Below are 23,602 nucleotides of genomic sequence, written 5' to 3'. Positions count from 1 at the left end.
AAAAATGTAAAAGAAGAAAATACAAATGAATATTGAGAACTACAGTCTGTATTTGAAGGGAAGAAGAGCCAGAGAGGTAGGTTGGTCCCCACAGGCAAACATACCCTACAGACATGGCCAGGCTCAAAGGGAACAGTAAACTTCCCAAGAGGTTAATTTTAACTTTTCTATATTTTGCTACCAGTTAAGAGCCAGGTCAAGCCTTGCATGCTTAACTCTCTGGACAGGAGCCGAGGGGGCACTAAATCAAGGGTGGTGACTTAAAGAACAAAATTACTGACAGGTCAGAGTTGGCAGGACAAGAAGAGGTCAAGATTATGAGACCTGAGACTCAGAGAAACCCAGGAATGAAAGTTTTAAACTAAACTTCTTAACTTACAAGAAAAGATTCCCTGTTCTCATCCTTTTGTGAGCTGATGAAACGTGCTGTCCCAGGCTTAAATATCTGAACTCTACTCTTGTTTTTCTTATTGTTTCCTGTACATTCTGTGGCAGCTTAGAACACTAAAGGCTACTGAACCGTTGAGTTTAACCCATCAGAATAACACAGCAATACTAGCACATGCTTGGAACACAGAATGCCTGCTTCAGGAGCCTATCAGAGAAGGCCATTCTTCCTTAATTACCTTCTATTCTACAGGACCAATGCAATGGCCAATGGGCACAACGATCAGGACATGGTCAAACTCAGTAAGCCCTTCTGGCTTATAGACCATGGCATTCCTAAAAACAAACGAGCCAGAAATTGCAGTAAGATTCTTCTGACTCAAATCACCAAGGACAACCCTGGAGTCACAAGTGGGTTTGGGAAACAGTCTTATTAAAAGAACATCAAAAGTCTGCTCCCTAGGTAAGGGGTTCTGTATGTGCACAGCACCTGCCCATGTTGTGGCATTCTTTGAAGTGGTTGGAGAGACTTGTAGAAACACCCATTCAAGATGAACAGAACACAGTGTTCCCCTGAAAGAATCAGACAAAAAAAAAAAAAAAAAAACACCCAGGAGAAAACACAGACCAAAGACAAAGACATTGGCTTAGGACTTAAATATAAATAGATGTACTTGCTAGTGCATGCACATGTGCAATACACACACAGAGTTCTGGAAAGAAAACATAAGGAACACACACCGTCAGATATATAACCACCCTAAAATGAACTCAGGAATACAGAACCAAATAGATGATATCTACAGAAAAGACAAGGGCATATTGTCTTAAAGATACACACACGGGGCTATGGCTCAGGGGTACAGCACTTGCCTCAAACATGTGAGGCACTGGGTTCGACCCTCAGCACCACATAAAAATAAAAAAATAAACCAAATATGGGTATTGTGTCCATCTACAAAGAAAAAAGAAATTCTTAAAAAAAAAAAAAAAAGATACACATGTAGGCCCTGAGAGAGAGACAAAGGCAGAGACAGAAGAACACAGAGAAAAGAGAGACAGACAGACTGACAACAGACACAGGGGAGAAGAGAGATCAGAGATAACCTAAGCAAGAGACACCTTGATCCCATAGAGACAGCAAACGTCAAGGAAGAGAGACTCGCGTCGGGGCCTGAAGGTGGAGGCGCGCACAGGCCAGCGACGCTCCGACGTGCAGGACTCAGGAGAGCGCACAGGCAGCAGCGCGCAGAGCGGCGCGGTCCACGCTGGCCGGTGAGGACCTGGAGCCCGCAGAGAAACGCCGAGAGCTTTCGGAGCACGGAAGCGCAGCCAGCCCCGACCCCGCCCGCTCCCGGTGCCAGAGCCCAGGGTCCCTCGGGCCCGCGCGCCCGGCGGCCGCGCCCTCGCTCCCCTGGACGGCGGCGGCCCGCCCGGCTCTTCCCCGCCGTGACGCGGCCGCCTCCTTCGCACCAATGAGGCTCGGGCGCCTCGGGCCCCTGCCCCTCCCCCGGGAAGGTGTGTCCCTGTTTCCTCACCTGAAACTTCCTTAGCAGAGCCCGATCCCTCCTCCCGTCCGGGCGGCAGGGGCGGGCCGCGGGTGGGGCGGCTGGGGCGGCCGGGCCTGGCCGGGGACTGCGGCCGGCGCCGGGACCTGGAGGGGACTCTTGGGCCCGGGCAGCATGTGACACCGACCAGGTGGGTGCCCTCCTTCCTCCCCAGCCCTGGGCTCCGGGCCGCCGGAGAGCCCGGCGGAGGTAAGGCAGGGACAGGAAGGAAGAGGAAACTAGGCCTCCCCGGGGACCTGCCCCAGCTAGGTCCCGGGGCGCAGGCTCCGGAAATGGGGGGCTGGGTCGACGGGCAGAGCTCTGAGTGAGGGGCTGAGGACCCCGATCGGGAGGAGGAGGGAACCTGGAGGGTACACCCTTGCCTGAAAACTGCTTCCAGCCGGGTCCCCGCCTTGTAAATGGGCACCCTGTCCCGCGGTACCCGGGGCCAATAATCAGGGCTCGCTCTTCAAAGTCTGGCCCCGGGGAAAGCTAACCTCTATAATAAGGAATAACTGAGATTCCCTCTCTAGACCATTCTTCACCTGGAGATGTGTTGTTGGCTTCCTCTTCATAACCAGGCCTGGGCCTTCCTTCGTTGTTATCTTCGTAGCGTTATGTACGTGTGTGCGCCCGTCTGTGTGCACACCTCTGGACCCTGTGGGTAGAGGCTCTTTAACCTGAAACTGTTTACCTGTATTTGGGGAGCTTCCTGAAGCTTCAATTAGTAACCACATTGCATTCTGAACCTAGGGAGGTGGGAAGGGAGCTGTTTAGAGCTGGGGGCTGGGGTGAGGGTGCAAGAGGCAGGATCCCAACACTGGTCTGAGCATCCTTTACAACTGCCTTCCAGTGAGGCCTGGGGGAGCCAATCCTGGTGCCACTTATTTTCAGATCTCAGTCCCCTTCTCCCCTTCCTGGATCTTGGATTCCCAGGACAGACTTGCTCTCCCGTCTACCTAGAAGTGAACTCTGGCCAGGACTGTTGTCAGACTGAGGGGGAAGGGCATGCCATACAGGCTAGGGAGAGAGGGTGGTTTTCCTTTTCACTTCCTTCCTCTTTTCTTCCCCCACTGCACTCCTGGCTCTTGCATCCTTGACCTACTCCAGAAACCCCAGCTCCCAGGGAATCAATCAGCAGTAGCAGGGTGGCCTCTTCCCAGATTCCTGCTCTATCTACACCTGGAGGTTGAAGAAGCTAGGCCCTAGCAAAATGGGCATCAATTTTTTACCAATCTGTGGGCATGAAACTGAAGCCATGACCCTTGAAGATCTTTGAAGGGGGTCCTGGGGGCCTGGGGGGAAGAAATGAGAGGTGTCCGTTCTGTGTGAGACTGTGGCTCAGGAGGAATTTATGCCATGGTCACAGTCGAGAGGAGAGACATAAGAAAAATTGAAAGAAAACCCCCCTTTGAAAAAGATACAGGGATTCGAGATGTAGTCAAGAGCCTTCATACCTCTGGGTTCTCTAGAATGTTTGGCTACACATACTGTGGTCTGTCTAAAGTTGTCTGTGGCCACATTACACACCATGTCTGTGGGATAGACAAGAAGACGTCATACCTGGTGTCTGGAGTGGTCAGTTGATACGTGATGTGGACAGAAATGGGGCCACTCATAGGATCATGAATTGGACAGGAGCAGCATTACTAAAATGGTGGTGATGTAGACACAAACAGGTGACTTACAGCATCTGGTATAGACAGGCTGGGTCATGCACAGTGTCTGTGGAATGAACAGATGCTGGTCACTCAGTGTGTGTGTAAGGTGGACTGCAGCAGGCCACCCTCTATGTTAAGGACACACACAGGTCATGCACACTCACATTTTCTATGGATGGCACAGGGCCACAGGTGGGCTAATAGTGTTCTTATCTAAGACCATCATCAATAGTGTTCTTATCTAAGACCATCTGGTCTATAGGCAGTAGATGATGTGAAATTTTCAAGTGTCAAAAAATAGAAAAAAGTTCATAAGGAATTATAGCTTTCCTCCAGTGTATAAGACAGGTCTTAGCAGCCAGTGGTCCAGAAAGCTACCCTTATTTTGATACCTTTGTAGAGTTGGGGGCAATAACCTTAAACCAGTGAATAAAGTTATGCATCTGTATAATGATCTTATTTTCAAAATCAAAACATATATTTTTTAATCATGAGCAAGAGGATATTATCCTAAGGAGGGCAGAAGTACAAAGTATAAAGGCACAAGTATTATGTAAGTCAGAATATTTGAATTGCCATTTCTAAAAAACCTAGGAAGTTTGGTCTTCAAAAATACATATAGTGCTCAACATCAGTTCAAAGAAAAAGCAATGTGACTGGAGATGGGGTATCTTTGAAATAGATATTTCAAAGAATTTTATGTCTGGTGACTAGAAATGGACAAGAGCTAAGGTGTTGGGGGTCTGTAAGAGAGACAGCAAGCTCTGGCACATACTGTTAGTGGGGTGACTTGAGCTTTGTCTTCTAAGAAGTCACACACAGATGAAGTCATGCAAATGCAAAATGTTTCTGATCTGGAAGGAGGCCAGATCAGCATGATGCGGTGCCCTGTCTTTCCTGTGCTCACATTAATAGTGATTACTCACCCCTAGTACAGAAGGAGATGAGGATGTTTGCACTCTAACGGAATGGGCAATGCAAAAATACTTCCCTTCTGATGCCTTTATCTGAGTAAGACACCATGTTCTACAGACTTCTTTGAGCTTTGTCACATTCTAGCTGTGTCATGCATGGTTGCAATAGGATTACTAAGACTGGATCAAGTACAGGACTATGGAGAATGTCTCCCTTTGGGGTGAATGGAGTCTAAGCAGAAAACCAGTGATGTTTCCAAATGCATAAAAACAGTGTTAGAAACAGTGTTAGTGGACAGATATGTGCCACTACATTGGAACTGAAAATAACCAGGTAGCACATGATATAGACAGATAATGCTTAGGTGTTGCAGAAACACTTTTATAAATTCCATGACTACTTGTTTTAAGGCCATGGTGGTGTATATGAGGAATAAGGCCTGGAAAAATACAGATATGGGTGAGGGGAGAGGATGGAGTTAGTCAAACCGTCTCCCCAGGGAGTTAGGAGCCAAGTTTCAGAAAGTGTCTACAAGGACCACATATGTTATTTAAGATGTGGTGGAGACCGTAAAATCACATCACAGTATCACCTCCAGTGGCTATTATATTTTATACTTAAGGGATAGATATAGGGAACAAACCACATATTGTCAGTTACCCAGAAACATAATAGTTCTTCAACATGGGTACAGTTATGTTAGACATATTTTGCCCCATGTAGATGTACCCACATCTATGGATGACCAGGAACTTGTCCAATTCTACTTTCTCACAGGGGCCAGGGTCCTTCTTCTTTGGTTATATAAGGCTCTATTGCACAGAGACCTCAAGTGTGCCTTACTGTGGGGAGGAGTGGTGTAGACATGCATATGTTTGCATATATATGCATATGCAATTGCTCAGCATTCTGGTGATGAGCTTCCAGTTCTTCCACTTTAAGCCTGCACCAGGCAAGAAAAGTTCAGGACCAGATACAGGATGGAGTCTATGAGGCTTCTGGAATCTTCTCTTGACTTCTCTTGAGCTGCCAGCTTCCTGACAGATAGACGTCTGGGTGCTAACAGTAGACCTTCAACAAGGGATCTAGGTTTAGATTCACCTATGCCATTTGTTTAGGAAATTTGGGCCAGTGTCTAGGGTCTTAATCGTTAGTTTGCTCATCTACAAATTAAGCAAAGTTTTCTGTGTCTCCAAAGGTCCCTCTGATTTATAAATTTTATATGTCTCTCTCAAACTTTTTCTCTCAGATCAACAATACCTACTATTTCTATGGGTCTTAAGAACAATGAGGTGTTTTTTGTTGTTGTTGCCTCATTGAATATTCATTAGAATTGTGAAGAAAGTACTTTAATCTCATTTTAAAAGTTAAGGGATGTTCAAATAGATTAAATGATTTAGACAGTTGTCTTAAAAAGGCAAATATCCAAAAAACCAAAACAACTAAAAATCAAACCACATGCCTTTAAATCTCCTTTCTTCCTTGGGTCATGTAGTTGACTGAGAGCCAACTAACCTTCTGGAAAGGGGACTGAGCAGGTTACATGGCAGTGTTTGTGCCTTGTGGTGCTCCTGGTCTAACCACAGTGACTATCAAGAGAAGCAAAGAATTCTCTGGGCACAAGAGAATTCTAGGTAGAGACAGGTGCCGACAGGTGGTGAAGTTGCTGGAAAGAAAGGGAGAGGCCAGGTTGTGCAGCTTCATGCTGAATATTGAGCTTTGTCTCAAGGGCAGTCAGAGGCCACTGGTGAATTAAAACTAGAAGTGATGTTTTGAAGATCACTCAGGTGCATTGTGGAGAATGAGATGGAATGGAGCAAGATGTGTGGAGATTGGTGGACAGGCTGCAGTAGCCTGGTGAGAGGTGGCCTGGTGAGAGGACACAGTGTGCTCCTGGTGTAGCCATGAAGATGCTGAGCAGTGGTCAACCCTGAGGAGTATTTTAAGAGGTGGATCAATAGGACTGGGTGATTGATTAGATATGGCAGATCTGGCCCAGGAGAGAAACAAGAATTTTATTCTTTATGTAAAAAATATTTATTAAACACTTATAATGAACCAAGTATTGTGCTAGGTTACACAATTGAACAAGCTAGATGCAGTTCTTAATCTCATATAGTTATCACACCATAGTTGAAAGGAGGGTAAGTCAAAATACACACATAATTACCTAATTTTAATTGTATAAATACTACAAAGGAGAAGTGAAGTGAATTATAATTGATAATTGCTTTAAAGAGAAGTAGAGTTTAACCCGGTTAGAGCATTGGAAACCTAAGACACACATCAGGGAAATTTCATAGTATAAATAACAATGGAAAGAATATTTCTGAGGTCAATAGTGTTCAATATAACTCCCAGACGTGGTATGTGACACACTATCCAAGATAAGAGTCCATTGAGCTTCTTTGGAATTAATAACATGATGATTCTAAGGGATGCTGGAAAATCAGGCCATTGAAGTGGGGCAGAGGCAGGTAGGATGTGGGCACAGCACCTTCTAGCCATTTGAAAGATGAGGAAGACCCAGGGATGTGTAAATACTGATGGAGTAGTGCCAGGAGAGGACTTGAAGGTGAGAGAGCAAGGTAACCCACAGTCCTGAGGGAGCAGAGTAAGAAAAGGTGAAGCTTGGAGAGAAGGGAAGATGGAAGGAGTGGAGATGCAGGTTGCTGTGGATTGCAAGAAATCAAAGTAGCTCCTCTGCTGGCTTCTGAGTTCTTTACAGAGTAGGAGATGAGGTGTTCTGCTGGAAGTGACAAGAGAAGCAGGAAGGTCACACTCTTGAGAAGTAGTGGGAAGAGTGTACCTAGTTGCTGGGGAAGAGGGGAGAGTGAGATGATGAAGGTACACAGCTTTATGGGCCACAGTAAATCTAATAAATTAGTTATCATTCCACTTTACAGCAGCTGCCTCTATAATTGAAAACAAAATTATTCATTAGTTATGTCTCTCCTAGACACTATAAAAGAAGGAAGGTGAGTAAAATCAAGACCCTGCTTAAAGCACATGAAACTATTGTACCTTGCTCATTGGCTGTAATAGCCTGACCTATTTTAATCCCGTCGACAGTTTAGAAGGAAGGTCCTACTCCCGACACGGCTTCTCTGGGCTATTAGATCTAGGGTGTGTCACACACTGTGTCTGGGAGTTATATGAGGCTGAGTCACTGTCCGGAGAGTCGACAGGGAGAAACAGACAATGACATAATAGAATCTAGAGGGCAGCGGCCGCTGGGGGCTCTTGGCACTCTTGATGATGGTCTTATACTGTCATTGGATTATTATCTGCTTCCCCCATGAGGCTGCAGGCTCCGTGAGGACAAGGTCTTTATCTCATTCACTACTGAATGTTCTACACTTAAAAGGGTCACTAGGGAAATCTTTATCAAATAAACAAATAAATGAGAAGTTTATAGAGGATACTGCTTATTTGGATGAAGACTTTTTGTCTCAAAAAATGACCCAAAATGGAACCAAAGAAATTCCCTACTCTTCTTGGCAGTTTCCTTAGAAACCTTTGTCTTATATTCCTCCATAGGATTCAGCCCTGATGGAGGCTGAGGAGCCTCAGCATGGAGCCTCTACTCCCATCCCTGCGGTAGAAGGATTCAGAATTATCCCTGAAGCTATCATGAGGAGCAGCCAGATCCCCACCATGGAGCTTGAAGCCCAAGAAGACCAGGACCCATCTTATAAGTGGGCCGAGGGACACAGAGTCTTGTTGACCCAGCCAAGAGGGTCACAGGACATGGCTGACTCTGTAGAGGAGGGCTTGCCCTCTTTCTCAGAGGAAAGTTCTGCAGATGTGGAGACCCACCAGGAAAGCCTTGTGGCAGAGACCTATGATACCCCAGGACACCAGGAGGCAGTACCCCAGAGCCTGGCAGACAGAGGACCAATGATACCAGCTCCCCCAGAGCTCTGGACCTGCCCCGTCCAGGGTGAACAGCTAGACAAGTTCTCAATATCCAGTGACGGGGGCTGCAGAACAGAGGTGGAATTTCAGCCAGACCTCACTTCCTTGACACTGAGGTCCAGAGAAGCAAAAGAGAAGGAGGCAACCTCTCCCGACGCCTTTGCTCAGACTGTATTTTGGCTTCCCTGTGACAAACACCCTGCAGAGATGAGCCAGACTCGGGGCTCTAGAGGTGGAGCTGTCAGCCAGAAGGAGGAGCAGGAAAGTCAAGGGGGAGAAGAGCTCTTACAGCCCCAGGGGACTCTGGGGCTAGAGGAGCAGGAACAGTATGAAATGGAATCTCAGGGGAAAGGGGTTCTGGGGGAGAATGCCTGTTCTGGTGGGCTTTGGGAGGAGCAGGAACAGATGGTGGAGCAGGCTCATGGTAAAGAGGGGGAACCCAGGCAAAAACAGGAGCAGGTACAAGATGGTGTGTCGCTTGGAGGACGAGAAAGAGAGAGACTCAGTGGCGAACTGGAGGTTCTGAACTGTGGTGAGCAGGGTCAAGAGGGGAGGGAGAGGAAAGCCCAGGGTCAGGGAGACCTCGAAGAGAGGGGACAGAGGAAGAGGGAGTTGAGGGGGCCTGAAGAAAGTAGGGTGGACTCTCAATACCTGGAGAATCTAAGCTTAGTGGGGAAGTCAGAGGAAGGAACTGGAAAACAAGATCAGAGTCCAAAGGGGAAAGTGATGGCGGCAGAGGAGGAGGAGCCAGGGAGCTGGGCTGGGGGTGGGCTGGGGGCGGTGGGAGACGAGAGGAGCACAGAAGAGGAGGAAGGTACTCATTGTCCTTCCCCCCTAGCTCTGGTAGCCCCTGAGGACCATTCTCCCTGTGGCTTATTTCCAGTTGCCTTTTGTCCCGTGACCCAGAGTCCTCAGACTGAGGAACTATCCCCCAAAGCTCTAACCTCTGCATTGGAGCCAAGAAGACACTTGCCCCAGCCCACTTCTCTACCTGGCTCCTCTCCTACTGCAGAGTCACTGGACAGTATAGTAGCTCACAGTGACCAGCAAGAAGAGTCCGAGCTGAAGAAGAGGCCAGTGTCCAGCCAGGAGACTGAGATGATCTCTGCCCATACATCTGTGACTCCTCCAAGGACACCAGAGTCAGCTGCTTTGAGTTCTTCTGAAGTCTCCCCCATCACAGCTGTCTTATCATCTGAGAGTCCCTCAATTGGCCTTCCTAGGAGGGAGACCCCAAGAACCTCTTTCTCAACTGACGCCCTATCTCCCTGGGGGGCATCAGAGACTCCCTTGATGGCCCTTCACAGCTCCCTGTCTGCAGTGACCACCCAGGACCACACCTCCCATGGGGCCAGCCCTCATAGCCCCCCAGCCAATGGCAGTGGGACCATCCAACACCTAAGGAGCAACTCCTTCCCAGGGTCCCACAGGACAGTGCAGACTCCAGACCTGGTGGGAATGTCACTTTCTTTCTCCCATTCAGAATTACCCCAGAGGCCCCCCAAACCTGCCATTTATGGCTCTGTGACCCCAAGAAGGGACAGAAGAAGTAGTAGGGACTGCAGCGTAATTTCAGAATTCCCTACTGCATTATCCACCCTGAGGCAGGACTCTCAAGAGTTCACTTCAAGTCCAGAGAGACCCTGCAGTCCTCATAGCAGCCAGCCATGGGGCTCTCTCCCAAATTCAGTTTTTACTCCAGGGTCTCCTGCCTACAGTTCTTCCCCACCCACAGTCTCCGTGGAGATGAGGATCCATGAATCTCTGAACCCTCCTCCCCTAGAGAAGAGACACATCCACTCTTCCATGGTGGAGAAAGATGGCCGTCTTTCTACAGTGGTCCCCACAGTAAAGCGACACAGCCATCCTCTTTCGTTGTCCCCAAGTTCAGAGATACATGGTTCTCCTAAAGGCCCCCTTCCCCAAATTCCTGACCCCCTTGTGTCAAGGCAACACCGACCTCTGCCATCTACCCCAGACAGTGCCCCCCATACTCAGACCTCTCTCCCCCACAGGCTGAGATACAACAAGCCATTACCCCCAACTCCTGATATGCCCCAGTCCCACCATTCTCCCATCTCTTCTTCCAGTATCCCAAGGATCTACAGGCCTCTACCCCCTGTCCCCATTATGAATCCTTCCACCGAACCTCCTCCATTGCCCCCAAAGTCTAGGGGTAGGAGCAAGAGTACTCAAGGAGGACTTGTGAATTCAGGGGGTCAAGCCAAACCAAGACCCATTGGCCAAGACTGGACCATCTCCACTACCCCCTCTACTGGACGTACCTCTTGGCCTCCAGCCACAGGCAGATCAACCGAGTCTTTGGCTTCCACCAGTAGGAGCAAGAGTGAAGTGTCCTCTGGCATGGCCTTCAGCAACATGACAAACCTTCTAAGTCCCTCTTCCCCTACTACTCCTTGGACGGTGGAGCTCCAAAAGCCCACCACCAGGGATGAACCAGCACTCTCAGAGGAGCCTGAGGGCCATGTAAGAGGAGTGTTGAGAAGGTCAGACCCCCAGGAAGGAAGCAGTGGCCAAAGGAGGTCTTCTGTTTGCCCAGCGAGGCAGCCAGAGAAGCCCAGCCATCCCCAGCTGGAGAAGGCATCCAGCTGGCCCCACAGGCGGGACACGGGGATTCTACCAGAGGGCAGCGGTGGACAGACTGTGGGGCATGGCGAGGGGTCCAGCAAACACAAGGGCTGGAACCGGCAAGGCCTGCGCAGACCTTCCATCCTGCCTGAGGGCTCTGCAGGTGAGCAAGGGTGAGGGCCATAGTGACACCATTGTGAGGCCTGCTCTTTCCAGCTGTCACTAGCACGTCTCATCTCTGTCCCCAGGGTCACTGCCGTTCCCTCTGCGACTTCACTCACTCACATCTTGCCTTCAACAGAGAAACCCATGAGCATCCTCTCCTTCCCTTCAACCTCCACATCTCTTTTCAACCCGGGTCTTCTTTTTCTGTCTGTCTTTTTCCCCCCGATGTTGTCTTGGATTTTTTTCTACTTTTCAGCACCTACCTGTGTGGAGTAGAGAAGGTCCCTTCTACTTGTCCCATTCCTATTCTGACGAGGGCAGGGGATATAGCTGAGACCGGTTTCCTTCAATACTCTCGCCTGGACTTTATTCCCTCCCAAATTCCTTTTATTTTATGTCATTTTGGTTTTGGTTTTTCCCTTCTGGATACCTGAATTCTCACTGTAAGAGTTATCTTCTTCATTTTCTCTGAATGTCCCTCTGAAATCTTAGTTATGTCACCCATTTCTATTTTCAGATTCAAGAGGTTCAGCCGTGGGCAGATCTCCTGGACCCACAGATGCTGTTGTTTTCCGGTGAGCTACCTTCTCCTAATAGATGCACTTGCTCTCTCTGTGCTTGGGATGCTAAGATTTCATAATCTGGATTTTAGTTGATATGGGTTCTGGGACCTAGAATGGCTCATGGCTCTCTCTTTGGGGGGGGGGGGTAAAGTGGGGAAGAGAGACACCAGGAATCCAGGGCAGGGAGACTGAACTCTACCTGTGGGCTCTGTTGGCTGAGTCTTGAGTCATCCATCCTTCTCAGTCCTTTGATCTTGAACTACTCCCCATGTAAAAGTTCCCAACCCTCCTGAAGAGGGTCAGGATGCAACTCTGCACCTCTCTAGGGAACTGGGTCCTGACATCCCAGCCCGGGCCAGGCAGGTGAGAGGCTTTCTCATCTGCAGTTGCCCGGAGTCATCTATCTCATGGCCAGCAAGCACCTCAGAGCCTTCCTTCCTCCACAGGGAGAAGAAACCAAAGGAGGGGACAGGAGGCTTTTCAAGACGCCGCTCCAAGCTCATCAACTCCTGTGAGTACCTTGGAGTGGGTCTGCAGGCCTAGGCAGGTGTTCTGCCCAGGAAGAGACTGGGCCTCATGGTTGTCGGCAGGCTGGGGTGATGTCTGCAGGAGAGAGAACTGCCAGGTCAGCTGTAGCTGGGCAGCTTCCATCTTTCCCTGGGCCTCCGTTCACCTTCCCTTTCTTCCTCTCTTATGCGTCCTCCCATGCCTCTGTAGCCCAGCTGCTTTACCAGGAATACAGCGATTTCTTTCTGAACAAGGAGATTCAGAGCCAGCAGCGGCTGGACAGCCTGGCAGAGGCCCCTGGGCCCACCTCCCCGCGGCAGCCTCGGAAGGCGCTGGTGTCCTCAGAGTCCTACCTGCAGCGCCTCTCCATGGCTTCCAGTGGCTCCCTCTGGCAGGAAATCCCTGTGGTGCGCAACAGTGCTGTGCTGCTCTCCATGACCCACGAAGACCAGAAACTGCAAGAGGTACCAAGCAGGGCAGGGTGTGGGAGGAGAAGGGGTTACAGGAAAGCTGGCCAGGTTGCCTTGCTGACCTTACTGTCTCCTACTCACAGCACCACCTCTAAGAGCAGGCTGTCCCCACCCCATGCTCATCCCACACACCACACACACACACACACACACACACACACACACACACAGTGACCCTGAATCCTCTCCGTTCTGGAGAATGAATCGTTTTCTGAGTATGAGCACCGTCCTCCTCCCTGCTTCTTCATGCCACTGTGCATCTGTGCCCACTGGTTACTGGTTTTGGGCTTGTGTAGAGTAACAATGCCTGTAAATTTGTTGGATGAACTTCATCCCATGCTTCAGGGTAGACTGAAATTTCCCTCTTCCTGCAAGATTTCAGGCTACACTGAAGTTTCCTCTTCAATCAAGATATATATATATATATATATATATATATATATATATATATATATATATATATATATATTTTTTTTTTTTTTTTGGTCCCTAAAAGAGGGCCCCGGGGAGTTGATCTAAGAGGCTTTCGAGCATCTCTTCTGGGTCTTCATTCCCAAGAGCAATACTAGAGGCTGTTAGCCGGGTTTTAAGCTATCACCATTAGCACGTTTTCCATCAAAAGCTTCTCTTAACTCGCAGATCTATCTGAAATATGGCAGTAGAGCAGGGTCCAAAAGAATAGTTTAAGAAATTAGCTTTTGGAGTAAATGACCTGCATGGGAAGCTCCCTTTAAGATCTACTGTACAACTTGGCCAAGTTACTCCATCCTTCTAAGCTGATGTTTCCCTGTTTGTAAACTAGAGATACAAAGAGTTACTGGAGAAGTGAAAAGACGAGAGCCTGGTACTCAAGAAATGTTGACTATGTTAGTGCCACGTGAGGTGCACCTGGTTCCCCACTTACCAGCTGTGCAACTTTAGGCAGGTTACATAACTTCACTAAATCTCAATCTCCTCATCCACACATTGAAGTTAAAATGCCTACCTTTCAAGGTTGCTGAGTGGTTTATTTTATTCATTTAGTTTTTGTGGGATGAGGAATTGAACCCAGGGCTTCTCAACCACTGAGCTACATCCTCTGCCTTTTTTATTGTATTTTGAGACAGGGTCTAAGTTGCTGAGGCTGGCCTCAAACTTGTAATCCCCCTGCCTCAGCTTCCCAAGTAGCTGAGGTTACAGGCATCACCACTGCTATGTGGTTTAAATGAAACGACACGTATTTAGTTTAGCATCGTGGCTGGTGCATAGTTTGCTAAATGTTAGTGCCGAGCTTTCCCCTTTCATCATCAGGGAGGAGTAACAGTTTGGCCATAAGAATGTAATGGTAAACAAAGCTTTTACTGCCACAGAGACAGATGTTTTTAGGATTTTTCAGAGCTCAGACTTGAAGACCCTGTTCTCACCACCATTTTTAAAATACATTGAGAATGTTTAGAAAATCACTAACGTACCCATATTTCTTATTCAAACAATGGGATATGACACAAACTTTAGCTCTGTCTCCCCAACTCCAGGAAACTAGGAAGTCTCCAGGGCTCCTGGTCCAGCTCTGGCCTCATGTTTGTGAGAAGAGAGGCCTCTGCTTCTCTACCTCTTATACACACACTTGCATGTCATAAAATAGCCCCCTGGGGACTACAGTGTGCTGTCACAGGCTCTGTTTCTTTTGACTGTCTTTGTGAGGGGAGAGCCACTCTATCTGCATAAAAAGACAAGAAAACTGAGGTTTTTAGAAAGATTCAATGAATCACCCAACGTCGCAGGGTCAGTGAACACTGGCCCCAGGACCAGACAAACCTGCAACATCAGCTCAAGTGCTGCTGTGGGGGAGGTTGTTGGGCCATGTCCTTGGCCATCCAAGGTGTGTCTGTCTTCTTTCGCTTTTCCATCCGGGGTCTATCTTGAAGCCACATGCCTGGGTGGAAAGCATGAGAAGCCCACACTAGTCATGGCCCTGAGTCACTGCACCTCCTGCTGGAACCTCCAAACATGCTCTCAAGGGCTGTGTTTTATGTTATACCACAACTGCACCATCTTGTTCTCAAATATCCTGTTTCTATTTCTCCTTCCACCCCAACCTGATCCATCAGCTTCATTCCCTAAACCTGTTCCTCTCTCAAGGACAACTCTATCATCCACCTGGTGACTCCACTGTTCACCTCGTTCCCTGACTTAAACACCGAGGCGTTAACTGTGGCCCTTCCTTCCTATTCAGGCCCCATTTCTAGCAAGTAACCAAGTCCTCCCAGGTCTGCCCCCTAAATACTTATAAAGTTGGCCTGTGTACCCTCATCCCCTTGTTTCTTGAGGCTTACATCTCTCATCTGGTATTATTACAACATTTCCTACCCTGGCTCTCTTTACCCTTTACCCTTTACTCTCTTTACTCTCTTCTCTACATTGTTCCAGAAATGTCTTTATCAGAAAGCACATCTCATCAAGTTATTCCCCTACATAAAACCTTGTTTTTTCATTTTTCCCTTATCTTCAGTCCAAACTGTTTTACATTGTTTAACTCTCTAGACCTTGTTCCTGTCTCTCTTTGCCTCTTCCGCCTCATCTCTTGATACTTTTGTATAATTGGTTCCCAAAATGCTCAATTTATTTAGGAACATTTTTTTGAAAAAAATGTTATTGTGTATATTTAAGGTGTACACCCTGATGTTAGGATATATATATATATATATATATATATATATATATATATATATATATATATATATAGAGAGAGAGAGAGAGAGAGAGAGAGAGAGAGAGAGAGATATTACTGCAGTGAAGCAAATTAGCATGGTCAACATTTCTCATAGATATCCATTTGTGTGCATGTTGAGTTTCTTGATCAGCATATTTTTGCCTTTGGATGCTTGCACATGTTTTTCAAGCTCTGTTTAAATCTTACATCTTGAAACAACTCTTATCTCTCCCCCAGATCAAGTTAGATTCTGTTGTGACTATGAGCTATGAAAGGGTCTATCTTATTTAGATCCCTAATCCTAGAATATTCCTTAGTGTCTGGTATATGCCAGAGAGCTAGCAAAGTTTTTCATTTGTCTTCTTCCTTTTCAACATCTTAGGCCAAATTTGAGCTGATTGTGTCAGAGGCCTCATACCTACGCAGTCTGCACATAGCTGTGGATCATTTCCAACTCTCAAGCCAACTCAGGGCCACCCTTTCCAACCAGGAGTACCAGTGGCTCTTCTCTCGGTTACAGGATGTTCGAGACGTCAGCACCACGTGAGACTATCCTCTCTCTCAGCCTCAGTATTGTTAGCCACTGAACCTTCAGTCAGTGTTTTCCCTTTAGAAACCTTCCCTTGGCCCTATCTCGGGATGAAATTGGGCCTCAGCTCCCTCTATGATTCCAGATGGCTGTAGAGATAGGAGGAGCAAAGAAGCAAAGACAGTTGAGGTTAGACAGGCCATCACTGGATAAGTAAGTTAATGAGAAAAATGTCCTGGGTGAAGGTTGTGGACATAACTGCGGGCATGTGCTGCATTAGAGATAAGGTGAGGAAATCATCTGAAGATGGGAAAACCAGAATGAGATAGAAGAAAAGGAAGAAATAGAATATGAGAATCAAGAGTTAAATCAGGGAGCAAGCTAGCAATAGCCTTAGAGAATCCTAGTGTGTGGCAAGGAGCACAGAGCTAAGGAGAGTCAACAGAAGTTACTAATGGGAAGAAGTCAGAAGTCAGGCATAGCAGGGGTCAGCTGGCTGCTGAGTTGAGGCCCTAAAATTTCACGAAACTTGTTTGAATACTGTACAGGTTCCTTTCAGACCTAGAAGAGAACTTCGAGAACAACATCTTCTCTTTCCAAGTGTGTGATATAGTCCTGAACCATGCTCCAGACTTCCGCCGGGTCTACCTGCCTTATGTCACCAACCAGACCTATCAAGAACGCACCTTCCAAAGTCTGCTGTGAGACTGGTCCCCATTCGGTTCTTGGTGGGCCCTGCAGTGACCTTGTGCCGATCCCTCACCCAGAGTGCTGTCCCAAGCGTTCATGTCCCTGTGCCTGCGGTGTGGTGTCACGCCCCAGCATGCCCTCCATATCAGACCTTCTCAGCAATCACATCTGGGCCCCTCTGCAGCAGATCTCACCATTGTCTCCCAACCCCAGATATTCCACTGAGCGTCCATTCCCCACGCCTTCACGGAGCGCCCCCATCATTCCCCATGTCCCTCCTCACCAGAGGTTCACTATCATGCAGGAATAGCAACAGCAGTTTCCGAGAGGTCTTGGAGAAGCTGGAGAGTGACCCCATCTGCCAACGCCTTTCCCTCAAATCCTTTCTGATCCTGCCCTTCCAGCGCATTACCCGTCTCAAGCTGCTGCTCCAGGTATGGCAGATACATGGGTCGTCACCTTTAACTCAAAGGGATGATCCTGAGAAGCTTCAGGACAGAGGACCATCATTCTTTGACCATTCACCTCCTGTGGAGGATGTGAGCAGTCTCCCCGCTGCACACACCCTTCTTTCTCAGAAATGTTTGTTGTTAAAATTGTATCCTTAGGCTTCTCCATTAATCACCCCCAATTATCTCTTCCTATTTGTTTGTTTCTTCCTACCACCTGGCTCCTGCCTGCTGTTTATCCTATAGAACATTCTGAAGAGGACACAACCTGGCTCCTCAGAAGAAGCAGAGGCCACAAAGGCCCACCATGCCCTGGAGGAGGTCAGCAGCTACCCACTCCCATCCTGATTGTCCTTCACAGACAAGTCATCCCTTCCTCAGGCCCACAGCTCCAGACAGCATGGGAGGTGGGATCCTGTTAAGGGGGAGCCCAGCTTCCCTGCATCCACCACACCTCCAAGCATGTCCACCCACAGCCTCCTCTTCCATACCCAGCACCACATACCAAGGGACTGCGCTCCCACTCCCACAGCCCCTCACCCAGGAGCATTCTGTCAGCTTGTGCAGAATACACCAGAGTCCTAAGGCTTGACCTCCATGTTCCCTTCAGCCAATGCCAGCCCAGGAGAAAAGTGGAGGCTGTCATATCCTTTTCCAGATTGCTTTCAGGGAACTCTGAGATCAAAGACTCTAATACAGTACTTGTTCCCTTTCCTCGCCTTGCCAAACCCTCAGCTGATCCGAGACTGCAATAATAATGTCCAGAGGATGCGTCGGACAGAGGAACTGATCTACCTGAGCCAGAAGATTGAATTTGAGTGCAAAGTGAGTTAGTGCCCAGCCCCCTACTCTGCCCATCACTCTCTATGGCATGTCCCACAGGTCACCTTCTAAACAGAGTCCTCTTGTTTCCCTCTTTCCAGCCTCCAACCATCCTGCCTTGCTTTCTGTTCTGTTTCTGGGATACACAAATATCCTCTTCAATCTCCAAAACTATTGTCACTGTCACATGAAGGTGCATAACTGTGTGCATATTATATTCTTTTGGTGTTAAAAAGGGAGGACAAATACATACACACCCACACACACATTTGCTTGTGACTCATAGGGAAACTCTGGAAGGATAATTTAAAGAAGGAACAGCAGTTACAAGGAAGAGGAGGAGTGGACAGGATAGTTAGAGGGTTCAGAGGGAAACAGAATCTAAGCAGGTAGGTTATGAGTAAGAGAGAAAACAAGGAAGAGATGGTTGGTGAGGAGGGAAGGACTGTCTGTGACACTGCCTTCTCTCTCTTCTGCCCCTAGATATTCCCACTCATCTCACAGTCTCGCTGGCTGGTGAAGAGTGGGGAACTGACAGCCCTAGAGTTCAGCGTCTCCCCAGGGATGCGAAGGAAACTGAACACACGTCCAATCCATCTGCACCTCTTCAATGACTGCCTGTTGCTGTCCCGGCCCCGAGAGTCAGTGTTTGGAATGGGAGGCTGGGAGAGAAAGGGAATGGAGGAGTTAAGAGGGAAGGCCTTAAAGGAACAGAGAAGGGTTGTCTTCTTAGAGGATCTTCTCAGTGGTTCAACCCATGGAGTCCAGGTCATAGCATAGAGAAGAGAAAAATGAGCCCAAAGCAAAAAAAAGAAGACCCCACCAAATTATGTCATGAGGAGTTATAAATGCCTCCATAATGGAGTTATAAATGCCTCAAATGATCTTAACCACCTTCTGAAATCATTTTTTGTTTGTTTGTTTTGGTTTTGGTTTTTTGGTGTGTGTGTATGGGTGTGTGTACGCTTTGGGCTGGAATCCACCTGCTAGCCCAGAGATACTTAATTAATTCCAGATCTTAATTAAGCTCTATTCCTTGGAACCTTGGAAAGTTTATATTCATTCTGTTTCTTCAACTTCTTAAAGTAACCCATTATTCATGGCAAGGGATAGATGTTTCGCCTAATTGGTGAGGACACAGGAGCTACCATCTTGAAAGCAAGTTAGGACCATTTTGTGGTTTTTATAGGAATTTTCAGGCTGCAGATGCTAAGGACATAGAGTTTGAATCCAAGAATGTGAAGGTGGATAGAATATAGGAAGCCTTGAGTCCATTGAAAAGACTTCTATTTTGCAGGGGTAACCGATTCCTGGTATTTGATCATGCTCCCTTCTCCTCCATCCGGGGGGAGAAGTGTGAAATGAAGCTACACGGACCACACAAAAACCTCTTCCGCCTCTTCCTGCGGCACAACACACAGGGCACCCAGGCCGAGTTCCTCTTCCGCACAGAGACTCAGTGAGATGGGGCTGGGCAGGGGCGCTGGTGTGGGTAGCCTGGGAAGGAAATGGGACCAGGCCAAAAAGATGTCCAGGAAACCACCTAAACACTACTCAGCCCCCTCTGGACTGGGGGCCATAATGGAGAGCTCTAAATTCCCAGAGCTAATAGGCAACTTGCAGGAAATCACAGGCAGGAGGAAGTTTGAAGTTGCCATTAAGACTCAGCATCTATTTTATATCCTTTACTCAAAAAACTAAAGAAGGGGGATGGACTGGTATGGAGTAAGCAAAGAATTTTCATCCTGGTGTCTGTGAGTTAGCGCTCATGTGTGCAAGCCAGAGACCCTTCAGTGCCATGGCTGCTGGGCACATGTATGAATAAGACAAGCACTGGGTGCCTTTTGCTCCCCCACCCCAACCTGCCTACTCCATCTTCTGTTAAGCAGAAAGTCATAGTGCTGAGAAATTTGATTGGCTTATCTTTTCAATGATCATAACAACTAATATATTCATCTATGCATACATCTTTGGAGATCAACAATTTTACCTATAAAATCTGGTTCACAGCCAGGTGTAGCATCAGATACCTATAATCCCTATAACAGGGAGACTGAGGCAAGAGGATCACAAGTTGGAGACCAGCTGTAGCAACTTAGCAAGACCCTGTGTTGCTAAGTTGTCAAATTTTAAAAAAGAATTAAAAGTAAAATAAATGTGGTACATAATGCCTACAACAATGAATTCCTAAAAGACTATAGTATTATCAGTATTATAAAAGATATGAAAAGAGTCTTTCTTTAAAATTTTCAACGTATCTAATCATTTGAGATTTCCTACATTCAAGAAGATTTTCAGTGTCGTCCCTTGGAAGACTACTCAGGGTAGTACTGATAACAGTTACCTTCACTTATGGAACAGAAAGGCAGATAGCAGGTTGTGTATGGTAAACATCACATAAACTAAATAATCAGATGCAGTTATGTTCTCTTTGTTTAGTACTTTGGGTAGAATTTTTCAGTAAAAGTGTCAGCTCTCAATTACCTAGGCACATGTGGAAGCAGAGGTTAAGATAATGCAAAACCTCCAGATGATTATGAAATTAGTATTACTTTGTACAACAATGACAACAACAACAAAATACTAAGGTATTTCTCCCCAGTTGAATTATTATCACAGAATAATTTTATTTTTGAAATATTTGATTAATATGGGCAAGGGAGTATCAAGAATCATGCAAAGTGATAGAGGGAATCTAAACTGGGATGAACATTTTACTTGGCACAATTTCCAAAATGGAAAGTCTGCATGTGTATAATTGACAGGTAACTTTATATCCCGACTTGGAAGGTATAAGGAATCTGGAGGGGGAAAGAAAGAGGGAAAGTGTGAAAGACACGTTAACCTGCAGTTCAGGATGATACCAGGTTCCACCGCATAGGGTCCTGGTGACTTTGTGGTGAAATCACTGAACTAGAAAGTCCTTCCCACAGCTATTTGCTTCCCAATCATTGGCTATGATACACACCCCAAGGCTGCAGTTGTAACCGAAAATACCACCCTATTTTGTTTTCTCAGAAGTGAAAAGCTTCGCTGGATCTCAGCCCTGGCCATGCCCAGAGAGGAGTTGGATCTGCTGGAGTGTTACGGTGAGTGAGGATCATCAGGGTTAGAGGTCTCCCCTGGACACAGGAGGTCAGGGTGCTGGGCGGAAACTCTGTGAGACTTCTGTCGTTGCTTTTCCTCCGACTTCCAGAGTGAAGCTTAAACACTGGAGCTTCAACACTGAGATACATCTGCTTAAAATTGCTCTTCACCATGGCAATGCCCTCCCCCCACACACACTGCCTTGGGCTATAGTTTATTCATTCTAAGATATTTGTCCCCTTAAGTCCATTCTGCTGATTTTGCCTGGGTTTTACTAATTTGAAGGTGTTGGGGAAAATAGGGGATCACAGGAGGATAGCAACACAGATTTGTCCTGACCATGCCCCTCCTGTATGGGATGGCCTGAGGCCACTTAACTGGAGGGTCCCCAGTAGCTGCAGGCTCACATTCTGAATTCGTGTGCATTTGTGCCAAGATGGACTTCTTTTGGCTCTTATATCAGCCCTCAGTTGATCACCACCAGCAAGAATGTCCTAGTTTATGTCCAGAGGAAAAAAAAAGAACTCAAAGGAATACTGGGTTTTTAGTATCTGAAAAGAATAAATGAATATAAGGAAGCTTTGAAAAGGAGTTAGGAGAACTAAAATCTGTTAACTTCCTATATATTCCATTAGTTGGCTTCCCTGGTGGATAAGGGAGGCAGGGTAATTTTTCCTTCTTCACTATGATCTTAAGAATGGTAGATGGGGAGGAGTTTTAGAAAAAGAAGTACAAATAATATGCAGTCTTGTGCTTGTTTTCTGGGAGAACCAGTGCAGGGTAGTAAAGCAAGAAGAGCAATACCCGCATATGATGGAACACTTAGAGGTCAGCCACACTCTGAACTTTGTTATCTTCAGCCTCAGCTCTATGGAAATTTTGCCTGGTTCATAAAAATAAACAGATATCCAGCAACTCCTCAAGAATCATCTTGATCAATAATTATCTTGGTCACTCTATGAGGATACTGACGCCAAAGGGGATTGAGTCCCTTGTCTAGCGCATAGTTGGGATTCCACTGATGGAGTCTCCCAGTCTCACTTCAGACATTGAAGGAAATGAAGAATGAGTCACAGGCTCAGATTTTACCATCTCAGTGGAGAAGCAAAGCACATAAATGGAACATTTAGAAGAGGGAGACGTGGTTTCTTACCAAAAGTCAGTTTTAAGAAGTTCACAATCCATTGAAGACTAAGGGACTGGGGAGGGGTTCCGAAGGAAAGTGGGTCTTCAATAGGATCTCTAGTATTTGTAGTAAACAAACAGTGGTCGCAAATTTCTCAGTCATCTTCTCCAGAGAAATAGAATTTTTGATCCATTTCAGTTTTGGTATTTTTATTTCTGTATCAACTACTTGGTTGCTGGTAGAAGATGAATGTTTTTCCAAACTCCCTCTTTGTTTATGAGCCCACACTTACCTCTAACTTAAGTCCTGCCCACGTCTCCCTGCCATTTCTCGCTCGTGTTCTGGGCTCCTGCCTCTTCTAATCTCTCTTCACCCTTCTCTTCCAAAGACTCCCCACAAGTCCAGTGTCTTCGCGCCTACAAGCCCCGAGAGAATGACGAGTTGGCACTAGAGAAGGCCGACGTGGTGATGGTGACTCAGCAGAGCAGCGATGGTAAGAGGGAGACTCCAGGGGGAGCAGGCCAGGTGTCCCAGGCAAGACGTGGGGGTGGTTAGGTTCCTGGGGCTGCTGTAACAGAGCAAAGTTACTCTCTCACAGTTTGGTAGGCAAGAAGTCCAAAATCAAAGTGTTGGCAGCGCCATGTCCCTTCCGAAACCTCTAGGGAGGATCCTTCCTAGCCTTGTCCAGTCTGATAGTCACACATATGTTAGCTTGCTTATTTTTTTTAATTATTATCACTATAGCTGTAGCAGCACATTTCCAGTCTCTGCCCGCGTCTCCCTGGGGCCCTCTTCCCTCTGTGTGTGCCCAGGTTTCCCTCTTTCCGCAAGGACACCAGTTGTATTGGCTTAATGACCACCTTATTCCAATATGAGCTCAGCTTAACTGTACTAATTATATCTGCAACAACCTCATTCCCAAATAAGGTCTTGTTTTGGGGTCCCAGGGATTAGGAAATCCACCCATACTGGGAAAGGGGACACAATGCAACTCCTAACAATGGGGAAGACTCAGGAATGGGCAGCTGCAGATTTCACCAGACCCAGGGCAGCCATATTTAGTACATTGGGAGGCTGGCCCCCTCCAGGTAATTCTTTATGCTTGCCCTGTGCCCACAGGCTGGCTGGAAGGTGTGAGGCTCTCAGATGGGGAGCAAGGCTGGTTCCCTCTGCAACAAGTGGAGTTCATTTCCAACCCAGAGGTTCGTGCGCGGAACCTGAAGGAGGCCCATCGAGTCAAGACTGCCAAACTACAACTGGTGGAACATCGTGCCTAGCTATTCCCTGAGAGGAATCTCATGAGCTTAAGAACAAGCTGTTCATGGAGACAGCTGCCCTCTGAACCTGCTGCAGAGGCTTGCTGTGGACCAAGAACTAAGTCCAAGGACAAAACCCCGTTAACCCAGCCACTCGTCCCAGGCCTCCTTTTCTGTGCTTTGTGCTTGGTGGGGGGATGTTGAGGGACTTCACACTGGACTCTGGGAT

At 47.3% G+C, this 23,602-nt stretch overlaps 1 protein-coding gene across 1 annotated transcript; it reads left to right on the top strand.

Annotated features, from left to right (window-relative positions):
• The first annotated feature begins 8,062 nt into the window (after positions 1 to 8,062).
• On the top strand, positions 8,063 to 23,394 carry Arhgef5 (Rho guanine nucleotide exchange factor 5). The gene is made up of 14 exons (XM_076859650.2): positions 8,063 to 11,180; positions 11,700 to 11,757; positions 12,192 to 12,256; positions 12,463 to 12,716; positions 15,797 to 15,957; positions 16,492 to 16,644; positions 16,938 to 17,067; positions 17,329 to 17,403; positions 17,818 to 17,907; positions 18,388 to 18,545; positions 19,202 to 19,363; positions 20,923 to 20,993; positions 22,506 to 22,610; positions 23,237 to 23,394. The coding sequence occupies exons 1-14, from the start codon at positions 8,063 to 8,065 to the stop codon at positions 23,392 to 23,394; spliced, it is 4,758 nt and encodes a 1,585-aa protein (XP_076715765.2).
• The last annotated feature ends 208 nt before the right edge of the window (positions 23,395 to 23,602 follow it).

This window comes from Callospermophilus lateralis, chromosome 1, assembly GCF_048772815.1.
Source record: "Callospermophilus lateralis isolate mCalLat2 chromosome 1, mCalLat2.hap1, whole genome shotgun sequence".
Taxonomy (NCBI): domain Eukaryota; kingdom Metazoa; phylum Chordata; class Mammalia; order Rodentia; family Sciuridae; genus Callospermophilus; species Callospermophilus lateralis.
This window is presented reverse-complemented; position numbering and strand designations above follow the sequence as displayed.

Bases quoted from the DNA above. Each gene is read 5' to 3' on its own strand.
- Arhgef5 (XM_076859650.2), top strand. From the start codon at position 8,063: ATGGAGGCTGAGGAGCCTCAGCATGGAGCCTCTACTCCCATCCCTGCG. The intron at 16,645-16,937 runs GTGAGACTGGTC...ACTATCATGCAG, and splicing joins CGCACCTTCCAAAGTCTGCT to GAATAGCAACAGCAGTTTCC. The intron at 18,546-19,201 runs GTCAGTGTTTGG...TCTATTTTGCAG, and splicing joins TTGCTGTCCCGGCCCCGAGA to GGGTAACCGATTCCTGGTAT.